This window comes from Homalodisca vitripennis, chromosome 5, assembly GCF_021130785.1.
Source record: "Homalodisca vitripennis isolate AUS2020 chromosome 5, UT_GWSS_2.1, whole genome shotgun sequence".
In the NCBI taxonomy this organism is placed as follows: domain Eukaryota; kingdom Metazoa; phylum Arthropoda; class Insecta; order Hemiptera; family Cicadellidae; genus Homalodisca; species Homalodisca vitripennis.
This window is the reverse complement of record NC_060211.1, coordinates 115,535,019-115,559,205: the sequence shown is the minus strand read 5'-3', so window position 1 is coordinate 115,559,205 and position 24,187 is coordinate 115,535,019. Positions and strand designations below refer to the sequence as shown.

The 24,187-nt window shown below is 32.6% G+C and overlaps 2 protein-coding genes across 2 annotated transcripts in view; one reads left to right on the top strand and one right to left on the bottom strand.

Moving 5' to 3' along the window:
- LOC124362761 (alkaline phosphatase-like) overlaps positions 1-5,972 on the top strand; it is a 34,946-nt gene extending 28,974 nt beyond the window's left edge. The window contains exons 6-9 of the mRNA XM_046817529.1: positions 188-321; positions 3,316-3,526; positions 3,781-3,999; positions 5,796-5,972. Coding sequence (XP_046673485.1) covers positions 188-321; positions 3,316-3,526; positions 3,781-3,999; positions 5,796-5,959 — 728 coding nt within the window. The 3' untranslated portion in view covers positions 5,960-5,972. The remainder of the gene's footprint in view (positions 1-187; positions 322-3,315; positions 3,527-3,780; positions 4,000-5,795) is intronic.
- A 1,025-nt stretch (positions 5,973-6,997) lies between these two features.
- LOC124362762 (mitotic spindle assembly checkpoint protein MAD2B) lies at positions 6,998-22,783 on the bottom strand. Its single transcript, XM_046817530.1, has 5 exons — positions 22,480-22,783; positions 17,513-17,631; positions 17,028-17,209; positions 15,607-15,775; positions 6,998-7,161 (listed from the first exon to the last, which is right to left on the bottom strand). The coding sequence occupies exons 1-5, from the start codon at positions 22,502-22,504 to the stop codon at positions 7,048-7,050; spliced, it is 609 nt and encodes a 202-aa protein (XP_046673486.1). The 5' UTR covers positions 22,505-22,783; the 3' UTR covers positions 6,998-7,047.
- Positions 22,784-24,187: the final 1,404 nt, after the last annotated feature.

Sequence of the window (24,187 nt, the reverse complement as noted above, 5' to 3'; positions counted from 1 at the left end):
TTAGAGTAGATAGTTTTAAAATGTTGAAAATATAAGTAGGTCCCATTGATCTTGACACATTTCAGTTTTGTATGTTATCAATTACAAAAATTAGTACAGAGGGGTGGACTATTTGATCACTCTGTTTAACATTTTTGTTAACAAACAGTGTAAAGGCATTTTCACTAAATGAATCAGGTTTATATAGGAATATTCGCTAATGGGCACTTGAAACTGGACCATGAAAGAGATCGTACACCAAGAGGCATGCCTTCACTATCTCAGATGACTGAAACTGCTCTCAAGGTCTTGCTCAAAAATAGAAAAGGATTTTTACTTGTGGTAAGTAGTTGTTATTATAAATGTGCTGTACAATAGTATTTAAACTTTTCTAGTTTTACTTTTAGAATAAGGCTTGTCTCTCTTTTAAGCGACAATTGTAGTAGTTTTTAGTCAGAATTGTTATTTAACACGTTCGCTACCACCATGTGAAGAAAAGTCGTATACCCATAGACCAGCCGGCTCAAATATGAGCCGCACGGTTTCTATCCGTGCACCGGCGTCCCAAATATGCGCCGCTCGGGGCACCTCAAATAGACTGACGTCCCATATTTGCGCCGCTGTTTGCATGACACTATTATTGCCTTGAAAATTCACTGGTCTATTTTAGAGGCTTGATACTTTTGTAATGGTCTATGGGGATGTCTGGCTCACATGTGGGACGCTTGGTCTCTGGATATCTTAAAAATTACGTCCCGCACAGTTGATAAACTTGTTCATTGCAGCCTACACTGTTCTTGTTGTAAACCTCACACCACGGGCTTCTTTCTTCTGAACTAGGGTTAAGGTTAAGTTTTGTTAAATTTTTTTCCACCTGCTAGACGTCTCCCTGTCAAACGGTGTCTACATTTTCTCAAGGCTTGCCACCAAAACAACCTACCTGAAGTTCAGGGACATCGTAATAAGAAATTACATTCAGATAGAGCCCATGCCAAGGAATCCTCGCTCCAGCCACTCTTCCCGTCTGCCCATACTCCCGTGAAGCTGTAAAAGCGTCTGAGATGCCATGTTTACAGAGAGAGAAACCAGAAGAGGAAGCAAACATTTTATACCTGCTCCGTCTACAGAGACTCAAATAACAAACCGTTTGGCCTATGCATGCCAACTTGTTATAACCAGTGGCACAATAATTAGACTATGAATGTGTGAGCACTTAAATATAATGTAACGCGGTACATTTTGAATATTTGTGTAAATTTAATAACTTATATAAATGTTCACTTATTTTGTAAGATAGTTATAAGATATGGGTTAACAGTCGTGTATTATGTCTTGTAGAGTAAAAAGAATACCATTTGTATTTTGGTACCATGAAATAAAATAAACTTTATTTCTACTTTATTTTCTTATATTCTACTTTTTTAATTTCTAAAATTAAAATTCTTGTAGGCCTATAGCCGAATAAGATATGTATAATAATACATTAAATGAACCTATATTTATATGATTCTGTTGTTTGAGCTGTTGTACCATGAAATAAAATACTCTCATAATAAGATATGCATGTTTGATTGAAACTTACCCTAAAACCTACAGTAACTGAGCAAATAAATGGCTCATATATGGGACGCTTGGTCTATGTTAAGATTTTGATGCTATAGACCGAGCGTCCCACATATGCGCCGCCGTAAAAATTACGCAAATCAGCAATATATCAAATAAGAACAGTAGATACGTACATTTTAGGTTATTTTGTTGAATTATAGCTCAATCCAACAATATTTTATCCTTGGTCTGTGGTTAGTCTCACACCAATTATTCTCGGTCTGTGTAGAACAACCACATTTTGTAACGTTGGTCTGTTACAGTGACCCGGGCGGCGCAAATATGCGCCGCCTGGTAGCGAACGTGTTAATGCAAAATGCTTTTTCAGCAGCATTAGAATGGAATGATGGATTTCAATACAATGATAATTTAATGCTTTAGAACTTCTGCAAGGGCAGTGTAGCTGACCTCTTGCAAAGGTATGACTTGAAAATGGAGTCTGAAAAGTGTGAGCAGACACAGTTTTGAACAGTAGAAAAGATTATACTAATTTACAAACAATACTGTTTGGTCTAATTTTGAAATACATTACAACAAAACTATATGATTTCTAAGGAAATAGTCCGGCAAAACAAATGAAAGGAACTCTTAAGCAGACTATCTTTCTTGTAAAAATGTACAAATTAATCAATGAGAGAACATCCTGAACGATTCCTTGCAATGTGTAAGATATTTGTTGTGCACATATGTAAACTTTAAATCAGACTTCTACTTCTAATGTACAGTAAAATGTCATCAAATAGATGCTTGATGGCATTGGTTACAAACTTCTGGAATGATTTGTCTGAGAAAGCTAAAACGATTCTCTAGTAGATGAAGATAAAAGCCAAATCAAACTACTCTTGCATCTTCAACATGAAAACAAAGTCACAATATCACATCATGAGCCCATACTACATGGTAAATATTCACCTAAACTAAAGATTACTCCATTTTACAGCAACCAAAAATGGTAATATGTCAATTCAATAAAATTAGGTTTCAAAATTATGAAAGATTATAGAATTGATTAGTACTCTACATGAACAAGAGAATGAGAAAGACTTCTAAAAACAATTCATAATTTATGGTACAATTACCTTCTTAAAATAGATCCCTTATCTATTAAAAGACTTTTGTACAGAATCAAGGAAATAACTACTGCCATCTGAATGAATTAAATTATCCATTTGAACATAGAATTGTAAACAATATATTTACAGTTTTGATGTATTCTTTTGGTTTTTTTTTCGTGATGACTACAATTTAAACTATTTTTGGAATTTCTTCATTATTCTCAAGAATAGATAATTACCAGTGACATATTTTCATGTTGTATATTATATTAAAGAAGACATGATACCCAGGTGCATTGCACATGCTGTGCAAACTATGCCCTACAAGAAAACTTTCTGCTTCTAGGTTACACTGCAAGCTTTAAACTTAAAGACAGCCAAAGTAGTCCTAGACTTGTCTGTAATATGTATCATGGGTTGTGTATTAGATGAATGTTATCACAGACTCACCAGCAAACCAAATACACATGCCAGAAATGTCTGCTTTGGGACTGTAGTGTAATCTTTCGTTGACTTCCTGAGAATCAGAATAGTCCTAGACATATCCTATTGATGTCATGTTACAGATTAAGTAAAAGTACTGAGGTTATGCCACATATGCTCTTGATAAAACTGTTTGCTTCAAGGTTCCTGTACCAAAGCACAAGATTTTCACATGTATTATGTTGTGTACTAGGTGGAAGGAGGCATGATAGACCAGTCACATCACAGAGGTTATGCCAGGGATGCTTTAGACGAAACAATCTGCTTTGAGGCCGCAGTGCAAGCTTCGATCGATTTGCTGAAAGCCAGAGGTGTTCTAGACACATCACTTATTATAGTCACCAGTGACCATGGCCATTCTCTAGCTATAAATGGCAACCCTCCACGGGGGAACAATATACTAGGTATTGTACACCTTAAATTCCTACATCAGACAATTTTACTTTTACATTAAGAAACAAAAAATATGTAATTAATTCACACTGAATCATCTGTGATACCAGGACTGTATTTAATATTATAAAGAAGAATTTTACATTCCCTTATATTATATTAATTTTCACTTCACTTCAGTATTTTTCTGTTTGTTTTACAACTTTTATAAGTTGAATTAAAGTTAATTCAGATATGTAACAATATCTACGAATTGTTCATTTAGGAATTTCAGAAACATCAAGGGATGATGGTGTGCCATTCACTACACTTTTGTATGCAACGGGTGACAGGAATAACTATCAGTTTGAATCAAGAGATGGAAAAGTGGTGAGAAAAGATCCCAGTCAAGAGGATACAACAAGATTTGGATACCACCAACAATCCGTGGTGGTGACCGATGAAGCCCTCCACGATGGGGGAGATGTGCCTGTGTATGCTATGGGTATGTATACAACATTAGACACAGTGGAAAGAGTAAAGCAATTCTTACAATCTTTACACACTTTAATTTGAGAAAATATTTTAAAAGACAATTTTTACTCAATTGCATTTAAACTGTTTTATGGCACTATTGTTCTTGATGCCTTATCTATAGCACTCAGCAACTTAGAACAGAGAAATTAACTGTCAGCCATCAATATTTTCTTGTTAAGAAACTGACGTAATTAAGTAGCTGACCACTTGTTTTGTCTAACTCAGAAAAAGTTATAGGTTTCTTTGACAAAACTTAAAACTATTTATATGTACGGTTCTTTTTTAAGTGTAGCTACTATCTACAGTACTGTACTCTAGAATTACAATCTCAGGACAAATGTTTATACACTTATAACTTTGATTGTTTTATAACATAATTACTGTACTTGTACAATTCTTATTTTATAAAAATTACTTGTGTGAATTACTGTATCCCCTATTTCTGAGTGTTTGTTTTGAAAAGAAGCACTATAGAGTTCAAGTTAATAATATTCTAAAATTCTTAATGATCAATTACGTTATGTAATCAAGATTCAGACCAACAAGAATATTCAATTTTGCATATGTACCAACTCCGAACATATGAATAAACAATTTCTTCAAAGTCAAAAACAAACTTTTAACATTTACTCAAGAGGGAAGTAGTGACAATATCTTGAAAAATTTTGATTCAATATGTCATATGACTGGTGTGCCTCAATTATTTACAAAGACCAGCAGTCTAGCATTGATTTCTTTCTACAGTTTGTCTACGCATGGTAATGTTAAACTAAGATCAGTATTTTTTAACTCAATTTTAATAATTAGTGTTTTATTTTTATTAAGCGCAAGTTTTAGAGACAACACGTTTGTTGTGATTACGGACTTATTGGTGCCACAATGATCTGGTATGATTTGTTTATTTTAATTGTAGTTATGTGTCAGGTATCCAATTTAGAAAGAGATCAGATTGCAGATCTTGAAATGTAGAGTTTCTTGTATCACTGAGCATTGGTAAATCCACAAAAACATTGTTTCCTTCGTTAAAATTTCATTGTATTAATTTAAATAACAGGAATAATTTAATTCTGTTGGACCATTAGTTTGTATTTTACTTCAAATTAAAATAAAATTGGTAGTTTATGTAGTGAATAAGGATAGTACTAATGAAAAGCAATTAAATTCCAAATATAAAATAAATCAAAGAAATAAAGTTCCTTGCATTTGATAAGGTTATGAGTGAATACTGTGTATCTATAAATCAGTTTTCATTACAAGGACAAATTATAAGGAGATCAAAATTGGAAAAAAGTTTTTGTTTTCACAACAGATTCTCAATTTCCCAATTCATTACCATACCTAGTTAATAGAGGAAATGTAGTTTTTTCAAATTCAACCACTAGTTTTATTAAAGAATAGGGAGGAGTCAACTTATTGGTATTACTGAATAGAGATAAGTACAATTCATACATCTTGCTTTCAAATTATATTTAATCCTCAGAGAGATGGTCTTTCCTCACACAAAATTCTCTGTGCACATTGTTCTTACCTTTTAATCATTTCAATTACACAGGCCAATATAATAGATGTATATTATGGTTCCTACTTTACATCAGTTTTGGGATTCAAAGAATTAAACAAAACTAGATTGAATATAAGAATATATTTTGTTGGATGAAACTCTGTAAACATAACATTGTATTGTTTTAAGTTAATATGACACACTTTCTAAACTTAAAATAAAGAGATTCTGATTCATGAAACATGACCCTTATGATTTTCCAGGACCCCAGGCTCACCTGTTTCACAGGGTACATGAACAGACTTACGTGGCTCATGTCATCGCATATGCTGCCAAGATTGGTCACTTCGCATCTAGTACTGCCTCATACACCACTTTTGGTCCTTTAACTATTTTATTAAGCTGTATTTTGTTACTATACAAATAAAAAATATGAACAACTTTGTGTATATCATTTCAGAATCCACGTAAAAATTGATATAAACATTTAAAAGCCATTCCTAATGTAATTATTTAAGTCAGTTAATATGCTTTAGCCATCGTGTACAGAATTGTTTTCTTTTTTAATTGAAATTTTTACTCTCATAAAATTTGATCTGAATGTAATAAATAACTTTATTTGTTCAAACAATAACATATTTTCAACATTTCAGGAGTTACACCTGGTGAATTTGCTGCATTTTTTTCAAAGTTGGTAATATTTTTATGATTTATACATGAGAAAATTTGCTTACATGCGATCTACTGCACTGTAAATTTTATGTCAGATTGTCTTGTTGATATTTTATAGACAGAGTTTTATATGCAGGTTAATTAAATTGTATATGAGTATGAAATTGTATTAGTTATTTGTATTAAGATGAATAAGTTTATTTTCATTGAAGAAAAATCAGATATAATGAGAAACCGTAAGAAAATTACTCATGTATTAACTCTTGTTTCCAGAAAGTGTGTGCAAGCTCTCACGTATTAAAATATGACTTACATATAGTTTTAAATAAAGACTAGAACTCCTTCAATAATTCTTTTACAAAATTTGATTTAATTTTGATTTAAAGTTGATGTTGGAGTGTTTTATATTGGATCCGACAGACTGCGCTACGACACATAATACAAAGCGAAACTGATACTTAACAGCTGTTAATACTTTCAGCTGAAGTTCATCAAAGAGGCAGAAACATTTGTTTACATTTAAAATTTAGAAAATTTTTATTGTAAAGTGATTGATCAGTAGTGTAATGCAGATTGCATAGAAGACGTCATTGCCTAATTTTAAATTCAGATTGCACCAATGATCAATAAACTATCTAATGCAATTTTACTTACTTAATTACCCCTATTTTTGGGCTAAATTGACCGGACTATCATTATTATTTTAATCATGAAGTAAAACTATTGTAATACATTTTTTTAGTTGTTAAGGGTTGAAGATTGTCTAGGAATCTTATAATAAAATATTTTCTCATAAAATTACAGTTATTTTAATTACTTTATGAAAATACAAAACTAAAACTACTAAATTTCAACATAAGTTTCAAATTGAAAATTCGGAGTATGAAGGCTTAAAAGAGGGGAAATCTCATGAAGTTCATTTTCAGAAATTTTGTTTTCAGCTATCCAAGGAAATGCCTGAAACAATATTGCAATAATAAAATAATACACATATACTATTTTATACATAAAAAATAATCTAATAAAATTTATAATGTGTGTTATTTAATAATGAAAATTGATAGTTTTTTTAACACAAGCATTGGTTTTCAGCATATTAAAAAAAAACTTATACAAATCACCATTTTGTACTGGATTAAGATAGATCTTTGGTTTTAAGGTATTGTTCTTCAAACTGAGGTGTAACTTTTTTTGTACTTAAAATTTAGTTTAGGTGTAAACTTATTTTTTGATCTAACCATTATAATTTTTTAGTTTATACTTTAAAGAACGCTTAGGAATAGAGATTTATTATTATTTCATCTTAAACTTTTACAAAAATCTTTTGTATGCATGATTATAAAGGATGATCTCATTCTGAATAAAATGAAATGCAAAATGATAGGAAAAGTATGTCAATTCTATGAGGAATGTCTGGAAAGTATCCAGTATTTCAACATTACTTAAAACCTAGCTTAATGATCACAACCAAACTTTGTCTCATTCAATGTACTCTCAATTGGACACAATGCAATTGTTCGAACAAACTTCAAAACAAGTTGGACGGTCATTAGCTCTGCCGTCACATTCAGTTTAACCTCTTCAACTGTTTGAAATCTGGTTCCTTTGAGCGGGAATTTCAATTTCAGGAACAGCCATAAATCACATGGTGCCATTATTAGAACAGTACAGAGGATATGACACTTGGATGGTGTGTATCTTGGCCAAAACTGTTGAAATAAATGAGTCAGTGCATTATTGTGTTGTAGCATCCAACCTCCACTGACCCACATTTCAAGACATCTCTGAGATGTCTAAAAATTTTGATTTAGTAATCCTTGGTGCTACTGTGGCCTTCTGAAGCATATTAGTGGTGCACTATGAATTTGTAGCAAAAAAAACCTGTCACCATGATCTTGATTTTCCTCCAAACTAGCCAAGCATTTTTTTTTAACATTGGATTCCAGGTCTGATCCAGGCTCATGATTAGGCTTTTATTTTGAGATCGTAGTCATTAATCCATATCTCATCATTGGTGATACCCTTTTTAAAAATTCAGTCATGATTTTGTACAACTAATGTGCGGCTTCAAAACCCTACTCTTTTTGATCTTTGGTGAGCAATTTTTGAACTAATTTTATAACCACTCATTTCAAACCCAAACCCTGGACAGAATTTCAGCAGCAATGGTTTTTGGTATGTCCAAATCCTCCTCCATCTAACACACAGATAAGCGATTGTCTGCTATGATTACTATCAGCACATTAAATGTTTTCAGGGGTTCAACCTATGCAAGATGGCCGACAAGTAACATTTAGTGAAAGTGACCTCTTATTTAAGTGCAGTATTAGTAGTGATTAATCCAACAAAAAATCACCACGGTGCTCACAACACTACAACTAACAACTGTAAGTTTGTTCCATTAAGAAAAACAACATTTTACTCACCAGAAAAAAACACAATTTCCAATACAAGCCAGGGAAGTTTCTTTCCAACAGATTTAAGCATAATTCTAATAAAAAGCAACTACACTCAAGAAAAAGTACTATTCAAACTATTATAAAACTCAGACAAAGCTGTTTTAAGCAGAATTAATTAAGAAAAATTTTTCAATACAAATAATTACTCAGATATAAAAAATATGACACATTGGCAGTGACGTAGTGCCAGCAACATACTCATCAACTCCAACTCATCACTTCCTCCAACAACACAAACAACAAGTATGGATGCCGACAGACTGCTGGACAAAGTGTGTCACTGCTGAGCGTGAGTGACCTGACATCTGCTGACACAACAGCCCTGACCTTGTCGTACATACTGTACACACAGCTGACTGTACAATCTCATTGACAACAGAAGTAGCCTCTTTTACAACTTAAGGATTATTTCTCATAACACACTACAGCATGACCACTTTTAGACTGCCAAAATTAGTCATAGTCAGACAAAGTTATTAAAACTGTATTCCAGTATCTATTTTAACAATCAATAATCAAAAAATTGACAGATAATCAGACAAGTCTTTAAAACTGTTTTCCTACTACACCATTTTTCAATTAAGAATCCAGTATTTTTATTTAAAAAATGACTAAATATCCTTGTGGAATGTGCACAGTAGGAGTCAAGCACAAAGGAATTTTGTGCACTGGTGTTTGTAACCAGTGGTACCATTCAAAATGCTTGGATTGGCCAGAAAAAAAGTTCTCAAAGCTTTCTAAATTTGAAATAGAGAACTGGAAATGCAATAAATGTAAACTGATAATTTCAACTACAAATCTTACTTTGGATACAGTTAATGACCAACTGAACAGCTCTGCTATAGGAGTAATACAAGAGAAATTACTTAACGTTCACAACTTAGAAGAAACGGATTTGGAAACTTCTCTTTCGTTAGCTGCTGAAGTTGGTAATGCCCTACTAACGGAAAACCAAAAATTAAAGCAGGACTTACTTGATATGACACTTAAAAACACAAAACTAACACAGGACTTTGAAGAATTAAAAACCTACTCTGAAATAAACTACCAATCACAGATTGAAGAACTAGAAAATGACAGGGAAAAAATTACTAAACAAATACAACAAACTAGTAGAAAATTTAACTTGTATTGAAAACCAATTAGAAAAAGAAAAAGAAATCCGGATGGACCTCACTAAATTATTTGAAGAACAAGATAAAGAAAAGGAAGAGACCATCTGCAAACTTCTAAATGAAGTCAAATCCCTCATTCAGTTCAAAACAAATCGGACTAGCCAGGATCGGAAACCTAAAACTCTCAAAGATATGGAAACCCAAACTAGTAACACTGAGACACCCGATATAAGTCCTAAAAGCCTAATCTTTGTAGAACTAGTTCACATAAAGAGACGGCAAGACCAAGCTGAGGAATTTATGAAGACTATACAAGCACAACTGCAATATACCACTTCGTATCCTAACTGTCCTAGTAACTCAATATCACAAAACTGCTCAGCCAATGATGACAAAGTTAGTGATGGACAAATCAATTGTAAAATATACGACCACTCAGATTTTCAGAGCCCGACAGCAGATAGAGACTCAAACACTATCCCAGGAATCAGCCAAACCTGTAGACAAAAACTGAATACTTCTGTAACAAATACTGTGACTAAAATTATCAGACCATCAACCCCAGGAACCAGCCAAACCTGTAGAAAAAAACTGAATACCTCTATGACAAAAAACGTGACTAAAGATATCAAAACTGCAACCCCAGGAACCAGCCAAACCTGTAGACAAAAACTGAATACTTCTATGACAAAAAGCATGACAGAAAACAACAAAACATCAACCCCAGGAACCAGCCAAACCTGTAGACAAAAACTGAAGAAAACTAACACAACATCATCAGTTAGGAACAAAACCAACTATTTTAGCATCTCTTTACAGGCTGCTAAATATGCTGCGGGTAACAATACCTCTCTAACCAAGTCCAACCTAACACCCCTAACATTACAAAAGAAACCACCAATGACCGCAATAATTCGTCCAGACAACGAAAGTTTTGAGGAATTCTTCATGAAAAACATAGATTTTTTTAAAAGAATCAATCAAAATTTCCTGAACAAGCCAATCACACTGCACCGTACCCATGACATGGCCTCTGCTACTTCACAAGCAACATCAGTGACTCCCCCTACTGAACTAAACCAACACCACATAACAGCTGAGACAGAAATACATCGGTCCAACCCTTTTTTAGACCATGTAAGCTCAATAAATCACCATACATAACAAAACTCAAAGCAAAATCAGGACAACTACTTTTCTTCCACCAAAATATGGATAGAATGGCAAGCAAAATTGAGCGGCTAGAACACCTGCTGCACAATACAAATCCAGATTTTATAATACTGACAGAACATGGTCTAAAAAAGGGCACAATAGATCAAGCCATAATAGCTGACTACAAACTAATCAGTGCTTATGGCAGAAGTGAACACATTAAAGGAGGAGTCGCCATATATAAACATAACCAAGTTTCCTATAAAACCGAAAGCGTAAGGTTAGAACAATACAGTATTGAGATGACTTGTGAAGTATCAGCTATTAAAATAAGAATGACCAAGAAAAAATGCTTATACTTACTTGGAGTGTACCGACCACCAGGATAAAATTTTGACAATGTACTTAAAGTCCTGTCTGAAGCTCTGGACAAACTACCGCTGAGTGCTAAAAAACTTGTTATGGGGGATGTAAACATTGATAATCTTGATGAGACATCAAGAGAACGCAGTGCATTCAACGAACTGCTAAGGGGGATATAACATCCAGAGATTAGACCTCCCACCTACCAGAATCACCGAAATCTCTATATCCTCAATAGACATAGTATGCTCAGATCTGGATCAAGACATGATAAGTGTAGAAGTGACTATCACTGGGCTATCAGACCACACTGGACAATACTGTACAACAGACATGCCAAAAGAGACCATAGGAAACATATATAATTCACAAAGAAATCTTACACATAATAATCTCCTTAACTTAAAGAACCGACTGTCTATGGAAACTTGGGACTCCGTCATTAATTCAAATGAGGTAGACGAAGCATATTTCCACTTTGGCGCATCTTTCCAGTTTGCACTTGACTGGACTTGCCCTAAGGTGAGATCTCGCGCTAAGCAAAAAAAGGGAAAAATGATTACTTATACCAGAGAAATGTCTATCCTTAAAGAAGAATTCCTGAAAGCACAAGATAAGTTTTTCCTAACTGGAAATCCAGATGACAAACGGGCTGCCACCGAACTTAAGAAAACATATGACCAAAAACTTAAACAGTCAAGACAGGCGGCAAATGCTACATACATACAACAAGCAGATAATAAATCCAAAGCTATCTGGAACACTGTAAACAACGAGAGGCAAAGGAAGATGGGCCCACTAAAATAGAAATATATCATGATGGAGAACTGTTGACAGATACCGAAAGAATAGCTAATTGTTTTAACGAGTATTTTGCAAACATAGCTGAAGAAACGCTTAAAATAAATTACATAAACAATGATTCAGTCCCAGCCACTCAACATGTCGAAGCAGTTCTAAGAGAAACTCTAACAACTTTGGAACCAACCACAGCTGATGAAATGTACAAAATTGTAAGGTCTCTAAGGAGTTCATCTTCTTCTGGAGTATATGAAATATCAACAAAGATCCTTAAATGTTGTGCTGATGAACTAATAACACCCCTTGTAAAAATCACAAATTTGTCCATTCAAAAAGGCATCTTCCCATCAAAATTAAAAATTGCTAAAATCTATCCGAAATTTAAACAAGGTGACCCTCAAAACATTGCCAATTACAGACCTATCTCTCTTCTCCCATCAATCTCAAAACTTATTGAAAAAGTAACTCTTATTAGACTCCTAAAGTATCTAAGAGAGAACCAAATACTAACTGACAAGCAGCATGGATTCATCACTGGAAAATCTACCACAACTGCAATTATTGACCTAGCTGAATATATAATTGACAATATGGAGATCAGCAACACTATCACCAGCTTATACCTTGATCTCAGTAAAGCCTTTGATTGCCTTGGACATGAACTCATATTGACTAAACTTCAAAATGTTGGTATTAGACAAACAGCACTCATTTGGTTTTGAAAGCTATCTCAAAGGACGAAAGCAAATAGTGGAACTAAAGGAAACAACCAAGGGACTCACACAATCACTACAATCTCACCCCCTACCAGTGAGAAAAGGAGTTCTACAAGGCTTGGTCCTTGGACCAGTTTTGTTTATTTTATTTATAAATGACTTTCCAGAACACTTGAGAGAGTATTGTCAAATGATTATGTACGCAGACGACACAGTTCTGCTTGCAGCAAATAGAAATACTGAACAACTGGAAATTAACACATACATAGCTTTCAACATGGCTCAAGAATATACAATGAAAAATGACCTTGTTCTTAACGAGAAAAAAACAAAACAAATGACTCTAGGCAGTAAAAAGGCCCTTGTAACTGAACTACCAAATATCCAAGCAGCTGATGAAGTTAAACATCTTGGCATAATACTTGACGAGAACATGCGCTGGAAAAAACCATATAGACAGCCTCTGCCTAAAGCTTAACTCAGCATTGTTTGCATTAAAGAGAACCAAGACAACTAGTACTCATGAAGCCACGAGAACAGCATATCATGCGTTATTCGAAAGCCACCTGCGTTATGGAATGGCAGTCTGAGGTGCTTCTTCAGCTGGCAATCTCCACAGAGTTCTGGTGATGCAGAAAAAAAGCAATAAGGTTAATGGCTGGAATAGGACCTAGAGAGAGCTGCAGAAACATCTTCAAAAACTGGAAAATATTGACAGTAACATCCATTTACATCATAGAAACCATACTTTACTGCATGACTAAGAATCCTCCAAAACAAAGAGATCTCCACGGCCACTACACTAGACAAGCAGGGGATTACACTCTACCAGTCCATAGAACAGCATTGTACGAGAAAAAACCATCATATGCTGGAATGAAACTGTTCAACAAGCTACCAGATCATCTGAAAGACAACCCAAGAGCTATAAAGAGAACCTTATGGTGTTGGCTGCAAGACCACGCATACTACACGCTCGATGAGTTCTTCTCATGGAATGATGAATTTTAAATAGACCTATCATTTAATAATACAATTCACTTTTAAAAACTGTTTGACTCTGTAACATGTCTTGATGATGTTGTTAATAAAGCATATTGTCTATTGTCTATTGTCTTGTCTATTGTTCATGGTGTTGATGAAGGCCGATCAGAAAGGTGGATCACTTTCAACCGAATCACAGCTATTTAAGAAATAGTTGAAACACAAATTCACGGAAGTCGGGGATATGGCTTCCCCCTAAAAGGCTAGCTGGATCATTTGAGATGTGTCCGTACATGTTTTCCTTGAGTTTAAAACAAAACCTAATGCACAATTACTGATCTTTATGTTTCGTCTATCTATGGGAAAAAAGGTCTGATTAAGACTTGACACATGCATTGAACACCAACTGACAGCCAACTTATTACAGGAATGAATGAGAGCTATTCTTGGTGCAAGCAGGAGGGCACAGAGACAGTGCCCATATCTGATAACAGTAGCTGTCTTAGATAAGGCATAATCAAGTTGGAACATTGAATACTTACTGGATAGCCCTTTTATGTTTTGTAAAGTCTTTAAATATAGCTTTCAAACAGCAAAAATTCCCCTTCCAACATACTTCTCTAATTAAAAATATTTAGAATTACATAAAAATGTAAATTTATCTATATATATATAAATGCGAATGTTTGTTTGTATGTTCCGTTATAACTCTGGAACCAATGCACGAAACATCGTGAAATTTTGTACAGTGATTCTACACGTTCCTGGAAGTAACATAGGCATACATACTAGAGTAAATTTGGTCCAATTTAAATAGTTTATTTAATTAATTTTTTAATTATAAATCGTTGTTGATGTTAGAGTGTTTTATATTGGATCCGACAGACTGCGCTACGACACATAATACAAAGCGAACTGATACTTAACAGCTGTTAATACTTTCAGCTGAAGTTCATCAAAGAGGCAGAAACATTTGTTTACATTTAAAATTTAGAAAATGTTTATTGTAAAGTGCTTGATCAGTAGTGTAATGCAGGTTGCATAGAAGACGTCATTGCCTAATTTTAAATTCAGATTGCACCAATGATCAATAAACTATCTAATGCAATGAAAATACTATTAAACGCTATTATGAAAACAACCTCATTGTAAAAATCCGTGAATGTTTGCACATAAGGTAATCAAATTTGGTTACATGGAAGGTAAATGAAAAGAGCCGAAAGAAGACACTTTATGATCGAAATTGGGTTTCTTTGATACATTTTCTTGAAAAACATCCCTCGAGATAGTACCTATCAGTAAAATATCAAATTCTACGGAGGGCAAACTTTGGTGCGTTGCAAAACGCCGTGTTTGTACATAAAACGTTTTAACTTTTCCTGATCTTCACTTGACCGTGAAACTAAGTAACGTGTTCTCACAACCGTCAACCAAGCCAAAGCGAAGCGTGGCCGGTTCAGCTAGTTACTTTATATTTGTTAATTTAATTAATCATTAAATAAAAATATACTACATAACAAATTAATCATGATTAAAAAAAAAATAGTAAGTTATCGTTTGGTTTTAAAAGTTTTGTAAGTTATTTAAAATTAATTTGTGATTATAAAATTATTAGGTTTTATGTTTGTGTTTGTTGTGTGGATAACACATCTTACTGTAATGTTTAAGAACTAAATAGCAGTAAGAGTAATAAATTACTTTTAAGAATAAAATTTGTTTTATTTACATTGATCACAAAATTTATAAAGGTTTATTTATGGACTTATTTTTTTAACAACTAATAATAATTAATCCACCATGTCCTCTTACCTCAAAGGTTGGATCTTCATACATATTAGCAAGAATGGATCCTTCAGTTTTAACATAAATTTTAAAAGACGAATTGTCTGGAATTGGCTTCAAAATGTAGTCAGAGGTAGAAAGTTTCAAACAAAATGCTCTGAATGACTCTTCCAGAGGTAATAAATGTGACATGTCACTAGAAAAAAACTGTCATATTAACAAAATTGTATTTAAAACAATATAAGTTTGCCTTAGCGATACACATATTTTAAAAGTATTATCACTAAATTATTGTTTTACTAGTATTTATTACACTTTTTACTAAGCTTTTAATATTACTTAATTAGGTTTAGACAGGTTTTTATAGACTTTATCGTTATTAAATGTATGCAATAAGTAAAATTAAAAACAAGCACTTTTTAAAGATTTTGTTATTAATTTTTAAAAGTTGCTAACATTCAATAATATAAAAATGTATTAAAAGAGTTAATGAGTACCATTTTAACAACAGAATGTTAACAACATTAATGGATTTCAGCATAGATGACATTTTTTTTTAGAGTTCCACATGTGATGGAAGTCTCCAGTTTAAAAATGGTACTTCTCGAAAATGTTGTTATCTTAACTATATATTCTCTGATATATTTGTAACAAAAATACTAATATGTTTAGTTTTCATTCTCAATTTATTCTGTAATTATGGCTTGTACAATGTTGATGCTGAAACTTCTCTAGAGGATGTTCTCTTACTGTGAATTATATTCAAGAATGATTTGGATTTACTTTCAGATCTGGCATTGAAAATTTTATTTGATGCCTTAGAATCTACAGCTTCTTCTTTGGAAGCCAAGATCTTGTCTCCCAATTATGGAAAATCTCTCTTGCACCTTGATGAAAAATACTTTAATTAACTTCTAAAATTATATATAATTAGGAATTTGGTTCCAAGTTAGACTTTTACAATGCTTTCAAAGGATGAAATTCAAATTATAATGATTTATTTGCACATAACACCTGTATAAAGATGCCACAAAGCAACCTCAAGTTAGTGCATCGTCATAATTACATTATTAAGATTGAAAAAAAAAACAAAAATTGTATAATGTGTGTGTTAGACATTAAAATACATTTGTTTATATATATATATATATATATACACACACACACAACCAGAATAGGATGATATTATAATGTACAATTATTTAATTATTTTAAGTTGACATACATTGGTGTTTAATTAAAATGATCAATTAATATATCAGTACACAATTAATTATGAGCTTTTTATAAAAACAGATCCACAATAACTTATCTCAGGGAGACTTTTGAAAGAATTTGGGATTTTAAAGTTCAGTATTACCATCCAGTATGTGTCAAGAGCAGTAGATAAGACATAAATCAATATAAAAAAATGTTAACGAATAAAACAATTATGTAAAATACATTACCTGTGATTCATAATGGAAGAAGAATTAATGTTGAAATTGTTAAAAACAAATTTTTCTACAGGTTTTAATGAGGAGTCCAAAATACATAGTGAAAGCTGCTGAAGCTTATTCGTCATAAGAAATGTTTTGACAGATTTTAATACACTGGATATGTAGAGATTAAGGTCAGGATACAATGAAATCTGGAAGCAAAAAATCATAAGCTTAATTATTTTAGGAGCAAATATATATATATATATATATATATATATATATATATATATATATAAATTTTATCAAAGCAAATTAAACATATTAAGTTTAATTTCACTAAGTGAAAGAAAATAATATTTTAGTTGGAATTTATTAATAAAAATTTTAAATATATCAGAATCAGAGTGAAATAATGTCAGGGTAATCAAATGTTATAATGAATTACATAAGGTATAACAAATAAATAGTGGTGGTAAGATGTGTACCATCTTTTATAATAAGTTTTAACTTACATGAACTGGAACATTATATTTTTTCTTGAGTGTGAATATACTTGGTGGATAGACTTTTCGAATATAGAGAATAGAATGAATGCAAACTTCAAAGAACTCCAACAAAATTTCAACTGAACCTGAAAAAAAAGCATATAGTACCTTTATGACCATAAAACACAAATGACATATAAAGACGTGATGGGTTAAAATTTGAATGAACAATTCCATAAGTGCATAATGAAACCAATGAAAAGCTTAAATTTTTTATCACAAGTCGAATACCTACTTAGCCAAATTCCTTTCTGTCTCTCAGCACTTGAATTCAGGAGTTCCTTATGTGACGTCTGGAAACCTCCCCCCCTCCAAAAAAAAAGACTTAAAATAAATTAAAAATCAGCTTCCTTCATTTGGAGTTCCCTGCTTGCGCTTTGGGAAAGAATGTAAAGAATGCCTGACATTATAATGCTATATACTCGTTTGAATGCTAAACCCTATTCACTACATTCACATTGTTTAGAATTTGCCCTTACAAACTGAATTAAGTAAATTCTGTATAACATGTGAAATTGTATGTACATCAGAGTTTCTTATCTAATTTTTGAAAGTATCTCTGAAGTGTATAAGAAACTTTAATTTCAACACCTTGTTGTGTTCTTCAGACGTTGCATTTTCTCTTGCTCAAAGTAATTAAATAGTCTTGTTTTGCACTCAACAGTCATCTTGACTAAGATGATTTATTAAATGGGCAGGAAGTATCAGTGTAAATACATATTTTTTCATTGAGTTCAGGAATCTTACATTAACAACATTACTACTCTTTTGATTATGTATTCCGCTCTAACTATGTAATCTCTTATTGAAACTGAACCCTTGACTTCTAACCTTACAGACTTCTACTTAATTCTATAGTAGTAATAATTCTTTATTGCTGTAAACAATTGAAAAAATTGTATTGCAAATATAATTTCTAAAATATTATTTTAAAAACTAATGCTACCTTAGTTAATCATAAGTACACTCAATTGACTCAATTACAAATACAGGTGTACAAAACAGATATTCCTGGTAAGAATTGCTCAGACATGTGCAAGGAGGATGTGACAGCATCAGTGCTACTCCTAAGATTTTCCTTAAATCTCGAACTGAAGCATGCATTGTTGAAAGAGGCGTCACATTTAGCAGCATTTGTAACTTTAGATCTTAATGTAAACTTTATCTAGAAATAAATTTCTTATGCAAACACATGTTCCACTTTATTTAAAAACTACTGTTGTAATGCAAAGATTGTTAATAACAAACAATTAGGAGTTGTACTTAAGAATATATTTTCCACATGTAAGAAAGCATAAACACGCCAACTAAAATTGGTAATTATTTTTTTCTCAACCGATTTTAACGAATTTGGCATTGTTATCTTTGTAATTAAATTTGCAATAAATAATTATTCTTGGGATTTTTAGTAATGGTGATGAAATGCAGATATTGACACAAAATGTATTTTTAAACATTAAACAATGTCCTAAATGGTTGCAAGACAAAGAGAAATAAACACTAATGTAGACATTTTCTGGTAATTCTAAGCAATATATGGGTCAACCTCGATTTTTCTCATAATGTTCCAATAGTCAATTAGAAAAGGAAATGACTAGAATTTTTTTGCCGGAAAGCAGTTATAGGGAGCAGGCAACTCATATTACAATATAATGTTCCAATAGTCAATTATAAAAGGAAATGAATAGAATTTCTTGCTGGAAAGCAGTTATAGGGAGCAGGCAACCGCGAGAATTACCTATTAGTGATCAAGGGCACTGACGTGATCTGTGCTTCAAATTTGGAACTACTCGAGTTAATTTTTTTTCTAAAAGAGCAAGCAGCGCGAGGCGCTGCGCAGCGGGCAAGCATCGTGCGTGATCATCGTATATACTGAATTGATTCAGGCCAAAGGAATGACACAGATTCCTTTACCAGATTTTTACGGAGATTTTGTATTGGGCGGATTATATTGGTTTACTTTGCTTTCCAGCATGTAATTATGTGTTTAAAATTGTTTTACATACATTACCTACATTATATTGTAATATGTAATAACAATTTATCAGAAATTTTTAATGAAAAAAAGGATCACGCACGATGCCTGCCCGCTGCGCAGCGCTTCGCGCTGCTTGCTCTTTTAGAAAAAAAAAATTAACTCGAGTAGTTCCAAATTTGAAGCACAGATCACGTCAGTGCCCCTGATCACTAATAGGTAACTCTAAGCAATATACGACCGTCTGGCGGTTGCCTGCTCCCTATAACTGCTTTCCGGCAAGAAATTCTAGTCATTTCCTTTTCTAATTGACTATTGGAACATTATATTGTAATATGAGAAAAATCGAGGTTGACCCATATATTGCTTAGAATTACCCATTTTCTAAAGGGAGAGAAGAGGTAGCAGATTCCGTTCGGTAATTTGCCCAAAATAAACAAAATGCTGATTCACTTATCCGGTTAATTATAAAACATGTAAAACCAGGAACAACGATTGTTACGGATTTATGGAAATCCTATTTGGCACTAAAAATCAAAGGTTATGACCAATTTACTGTTAACCACAATACAAACTTAATTGATCCACTATAAGAGTTTTTCCATATAAATCAAACTAATACATTTCTTTTACATATTAAAGTAAAGATTCTCTATAGTACAATTTTAAAAGCCTAAAATTTAATTCACTTCAACATTATAATTTAAAGTAAAATCGTGTTAAAAAATAAATTCTAAGTGAAATCATTTGTTTTGTTATTGACTAATGACGGCAAGAACAATAACGATGTACACATGTTCTTTGTTCCATATGGAGTCAGACACTTTTATCCTTGAAATTAGTTAATGTACGTAAATGTTATTGTATTGTTTGTAACATTTTATTAATATTGATAGCATGGATAGTTTTTTTTTTTTTTTTTAATTTATTGTTAAAATATTAATTATTAAGATTGAAACCAGCAGAACTATATTGTTCTTTGAAATATCTATTACATTATTGGGTACTTTGGGATTATACCGACCACACCCAGACATGAATCGTTATTTCACATTTCGTTTCTACTGATTACTAGATTAGCGTAGAACAATATTTCGTCAATATAAAACAGGAATTGTCTTATCGCAAACACCTCCCCATCCTCAGACAGAGGTCAAAGTCGAGCGTCTAGTAGATAACGTGATTGCAGAGTCTCGCCGCCCGTTCAGCTGGTGCATCGCTTTGTTGTACTTCCGTGTTTTACCTCTACATTTCTCCAAACACAAAAATTCAACAAAAACAAACATTTACCAAACTAAACTTTTTATTAAAAAAAACACTCAAAACTTGTTTTTATTCTTGATCACATTCCGCCACCCAAAATGCGAGTGCCTCCGGCCATCAGCGCGGGCTTCGACAGCACCTTCGGTGCTGCCCCGCGCTGATGTCGACGAAAGAAAAACATCCCTCGAGATAGTACCTATCAGTAAAATATCAAATTCTAGAGGGGCTAATCAGAAATATAAATTGAATTGTAATGGAAAGGCAATGATGTACCGTGCAAATCACGTGATGCCGCGCGGCCTGCCGTAATCAGGATTCTCGAGAAAGATAAGATAAGATAACAGCGACAACAATACCGATCACAATACCTGGAAATGCTTGTAAGTTTGTAATTTTGTAATTGAAGAGTTGTTTTTTCGTTCTATCATGTTTGTTTCTATAAATTTCTATTTTTGTGTTCTTCATACTGGTGTGGTCGGTATAATCCCAAAGTACCTACATTTCTTTTACATATTAAAGTAAAGATTCTCTATAGTACAATTTTAAAAGCCTAAAATTTAATTCACTTCAACATTATAATTTAAAGTCAAATCGTGTTAAAAAATAAATTCAAGTGAAATCATTTGTTTTGTTATTGACTAATGACGGCAAGAACAATAACGATGTACACATGTTCTTTGTTCCATATGGAGTCAGACACTTTTATCCTTGAAATTAGTTAATGTACGTAAATGTTATTGTATTGTTTGTGGCATTTTATTAATATTGATAGCATGGATAGTTTTTTTTTTTTTTTAATTTATTGTTAAAATATTAATTTTTAAGATTAAAACCAGCAGAACTATATTGTTCTTTGAAATATCTATTACGTTATTGTGTCCAACATTGTGTTTAGAGTTTTTTAAATGGCCAGGAATATCAATGATTTAATTGTGTTGGTGGCCACTTATTATACTGCTGACTGTGTTTTGAAATGAATTCAAACCTAAATCAAGTGACGTTATGCACGTGAACTTTGTTTCACAAGCAGTCAAGACACATTTATCCTTGAAAATAGTAAAAGACAAGTAAATGGTATTGTTTTGCTTGAAACATTTTATAAATATACATAGTCTGTTATGTATCGTTAATATATTTATTTTTAAGATTTAAGCCCAGCGGAACTATATTATTATTTGAAATACCTATTACATAATTTGGTCCAACATATTTTTCAGTATTTTTAGATGGCTATGAATATCGATGATTCGATAATCATGATTTATATGTATTGGTGGCCGCTTATTATACTGCAACTATAAAAGTAATTGTACTTTTAATGATCTAGGCTGCAATGTTATTGTAATTTACACTCCTTTGCAACTTACATTATTTTGTCCAGGAGGATAATTGCAATAGGTTAATAAGGTGAGACTTTTATCCTATTTTAGCCATTCTGTATCGAATGCTGTGTCCAAATTTCTGGGCGAAATAGATATGTCAACAATACAATAATATTAAAACTGGAAATATTATTGTAGGCCTAACCAGTTTAACCAAAAAAAGTAAGTTTTTCCTAGTCAGGAAAAGTTTTTAAATTGGTTTTATTGGTTACAAACTGATATAATTATGTCACTAAATACATTGCCCTTTATCTAAAACATTCGCCTAAGGCTAGATAAATTTTATACAAATCTAAAAACAATAATAAACTTACATTTGTTTATAGTATCGGTCTCCATTAAGATTTTAGCTTGTGAATTTGTTATATTTAGCAGTATTTCAAGTCTTGAATCCTTTAGAAAACAGTTTAATTATTTTTTCTCTATTACCACACTGATGTTAATAACCATTTATATCGACAGTTGAGAGTCTAATAATTAATCTCTCGATCTAGCACTCTTCCATGTAACAAATCGCTGAATACCAAATATTGTTGTTTACATACTGACTGATTGATTCTATCAGTATGTAAACAACAATGACCTTGAAAACTGTAAGCAAATTTAAACTGTCAACAGTTGTACCATCGCAGTACAGCGGGAACAGAGCACCAGTTTAGATTCCAGACAAACGACATAGATTATAAAAGAAAAATGTGAAAAATAGAAAGCCTTGACAAAAGTTGATAGGCTTTCTAAGCAAACATCAGAATTTGAAAACTGTATAACGAAGACTAAAGAAAGAATTACTAGTTCGGAGAATTCGTTTGAACAGCTTTCTCACAATGTTAATCAAGATGCGATAGGATCCGTATTTCTGTTCGGTGAGCTAAATTATCGTAATAGAAGAGCTAGGAATATCATAGTTTTCAATGTCCCTATAAGTGAAAGCAGCTCTAGAGGCTCTTAACAGTCTCTTGACAAGGCTTTTATTTAGAAGATCTTAGCCAGCTCTTCCCTGAATCAAGACGAAGTCATCTCCCATTTTCGCCTTGATAAAGGGTCACGAAGTGGTCCATCTCTTATCAAACGAATTCCTAAAACAAGTGAAATAGCTATCAACTTGCTTAGGAACTTCAGGGCGACAAATGATGACCCTATCCTCTCAAATATCCCTATCTCTTAGCAGCGATAAAACTGTTATGGAGAGAAACTACTTAAAACAAACTTACAGAAAGAACTGGACAATAAGTGTGAAGGATTGCGAAGTACACAAATGGAGTCCCCAAATTGTTAACTGTCAAAAAAACCAATTTATTCCAGCGGACCTTTCAATTTATGTCTATATTATCGAAATGTTAATGGTATCAAATCTAAATTGAATGATCTGAGGCTTGCTCTGGCTTCTTGTGTGTACGATGTGATGTTGTTCACGGAAACTAAACTCTCTCAGGATGTCTTAATTGCTGAATTTGGGTTTTCTGGACTTTAATGTCTGGATGCTCTCATAATGTTTATAAAGATTTTTGTGATTGAATGGAAAAAGTAGTTTCTTCTCTTTTATTTTTAGTTATAAAAAACAGAATATTGCTAAAATATCAAAATAATTGAGATGTTGACTTGGTATTTTTCTTACAAAGTCGGTAACGAAGACAACAGATATTTAAAATATGTATCAGGTGGAAAACAAATTTTTATTGACTGTATTTTATTTCAAGGTAAACTACATAAAATGTACAAACATGACATACTTAATCTACGTGTTAGAAAATACAATTATTTTGTTTAATTGTTGCCTCATTCCTAGATTGGATTTTGTTGTTATATCCAAAGTTTTATATTTTGCAATAAGATGAGATATTATTTAAAAAAGTTTAGTCTCCGTTTTAATCAAAAATAACTCGTGGCGTCCAGTGAATTCGTCATTAGTTAAATGTCCCTTGAAAACACTACCAGTGAAATGGTTACACACTCTTAATGTCAATTCAGATGTGGTCGCATTTGTTTTAGATAACTTAAAAACGATTATCAATTATTCTTATA

What these genes read in the sequence shown, in the direction of transcription:
- LOC124362762 (XM_046817530.1), bottom strand. Translation starts at nt 22,504, where the DNA reads ATGGAGACCGATACTATAAACAAAT. An exon ending in AATATAATGTTCCAGTTCAT is followed by an intron (nt 17,210 to 17,512) that starts GTAAGTTAAAAC and finishes TTTTGCTTCCAG; the next exon opens with ATTTCATTGTATCCTGACCT. An exon ending in ATGAAGATCCAACCTTTGAG is followed by an intron (nt 7,162 to 15,606) that starts GTAAGAGGACAT and finishes ATATTGTTTCAG; the next exon opens with GCATTTCCTTGGATAGCTGA.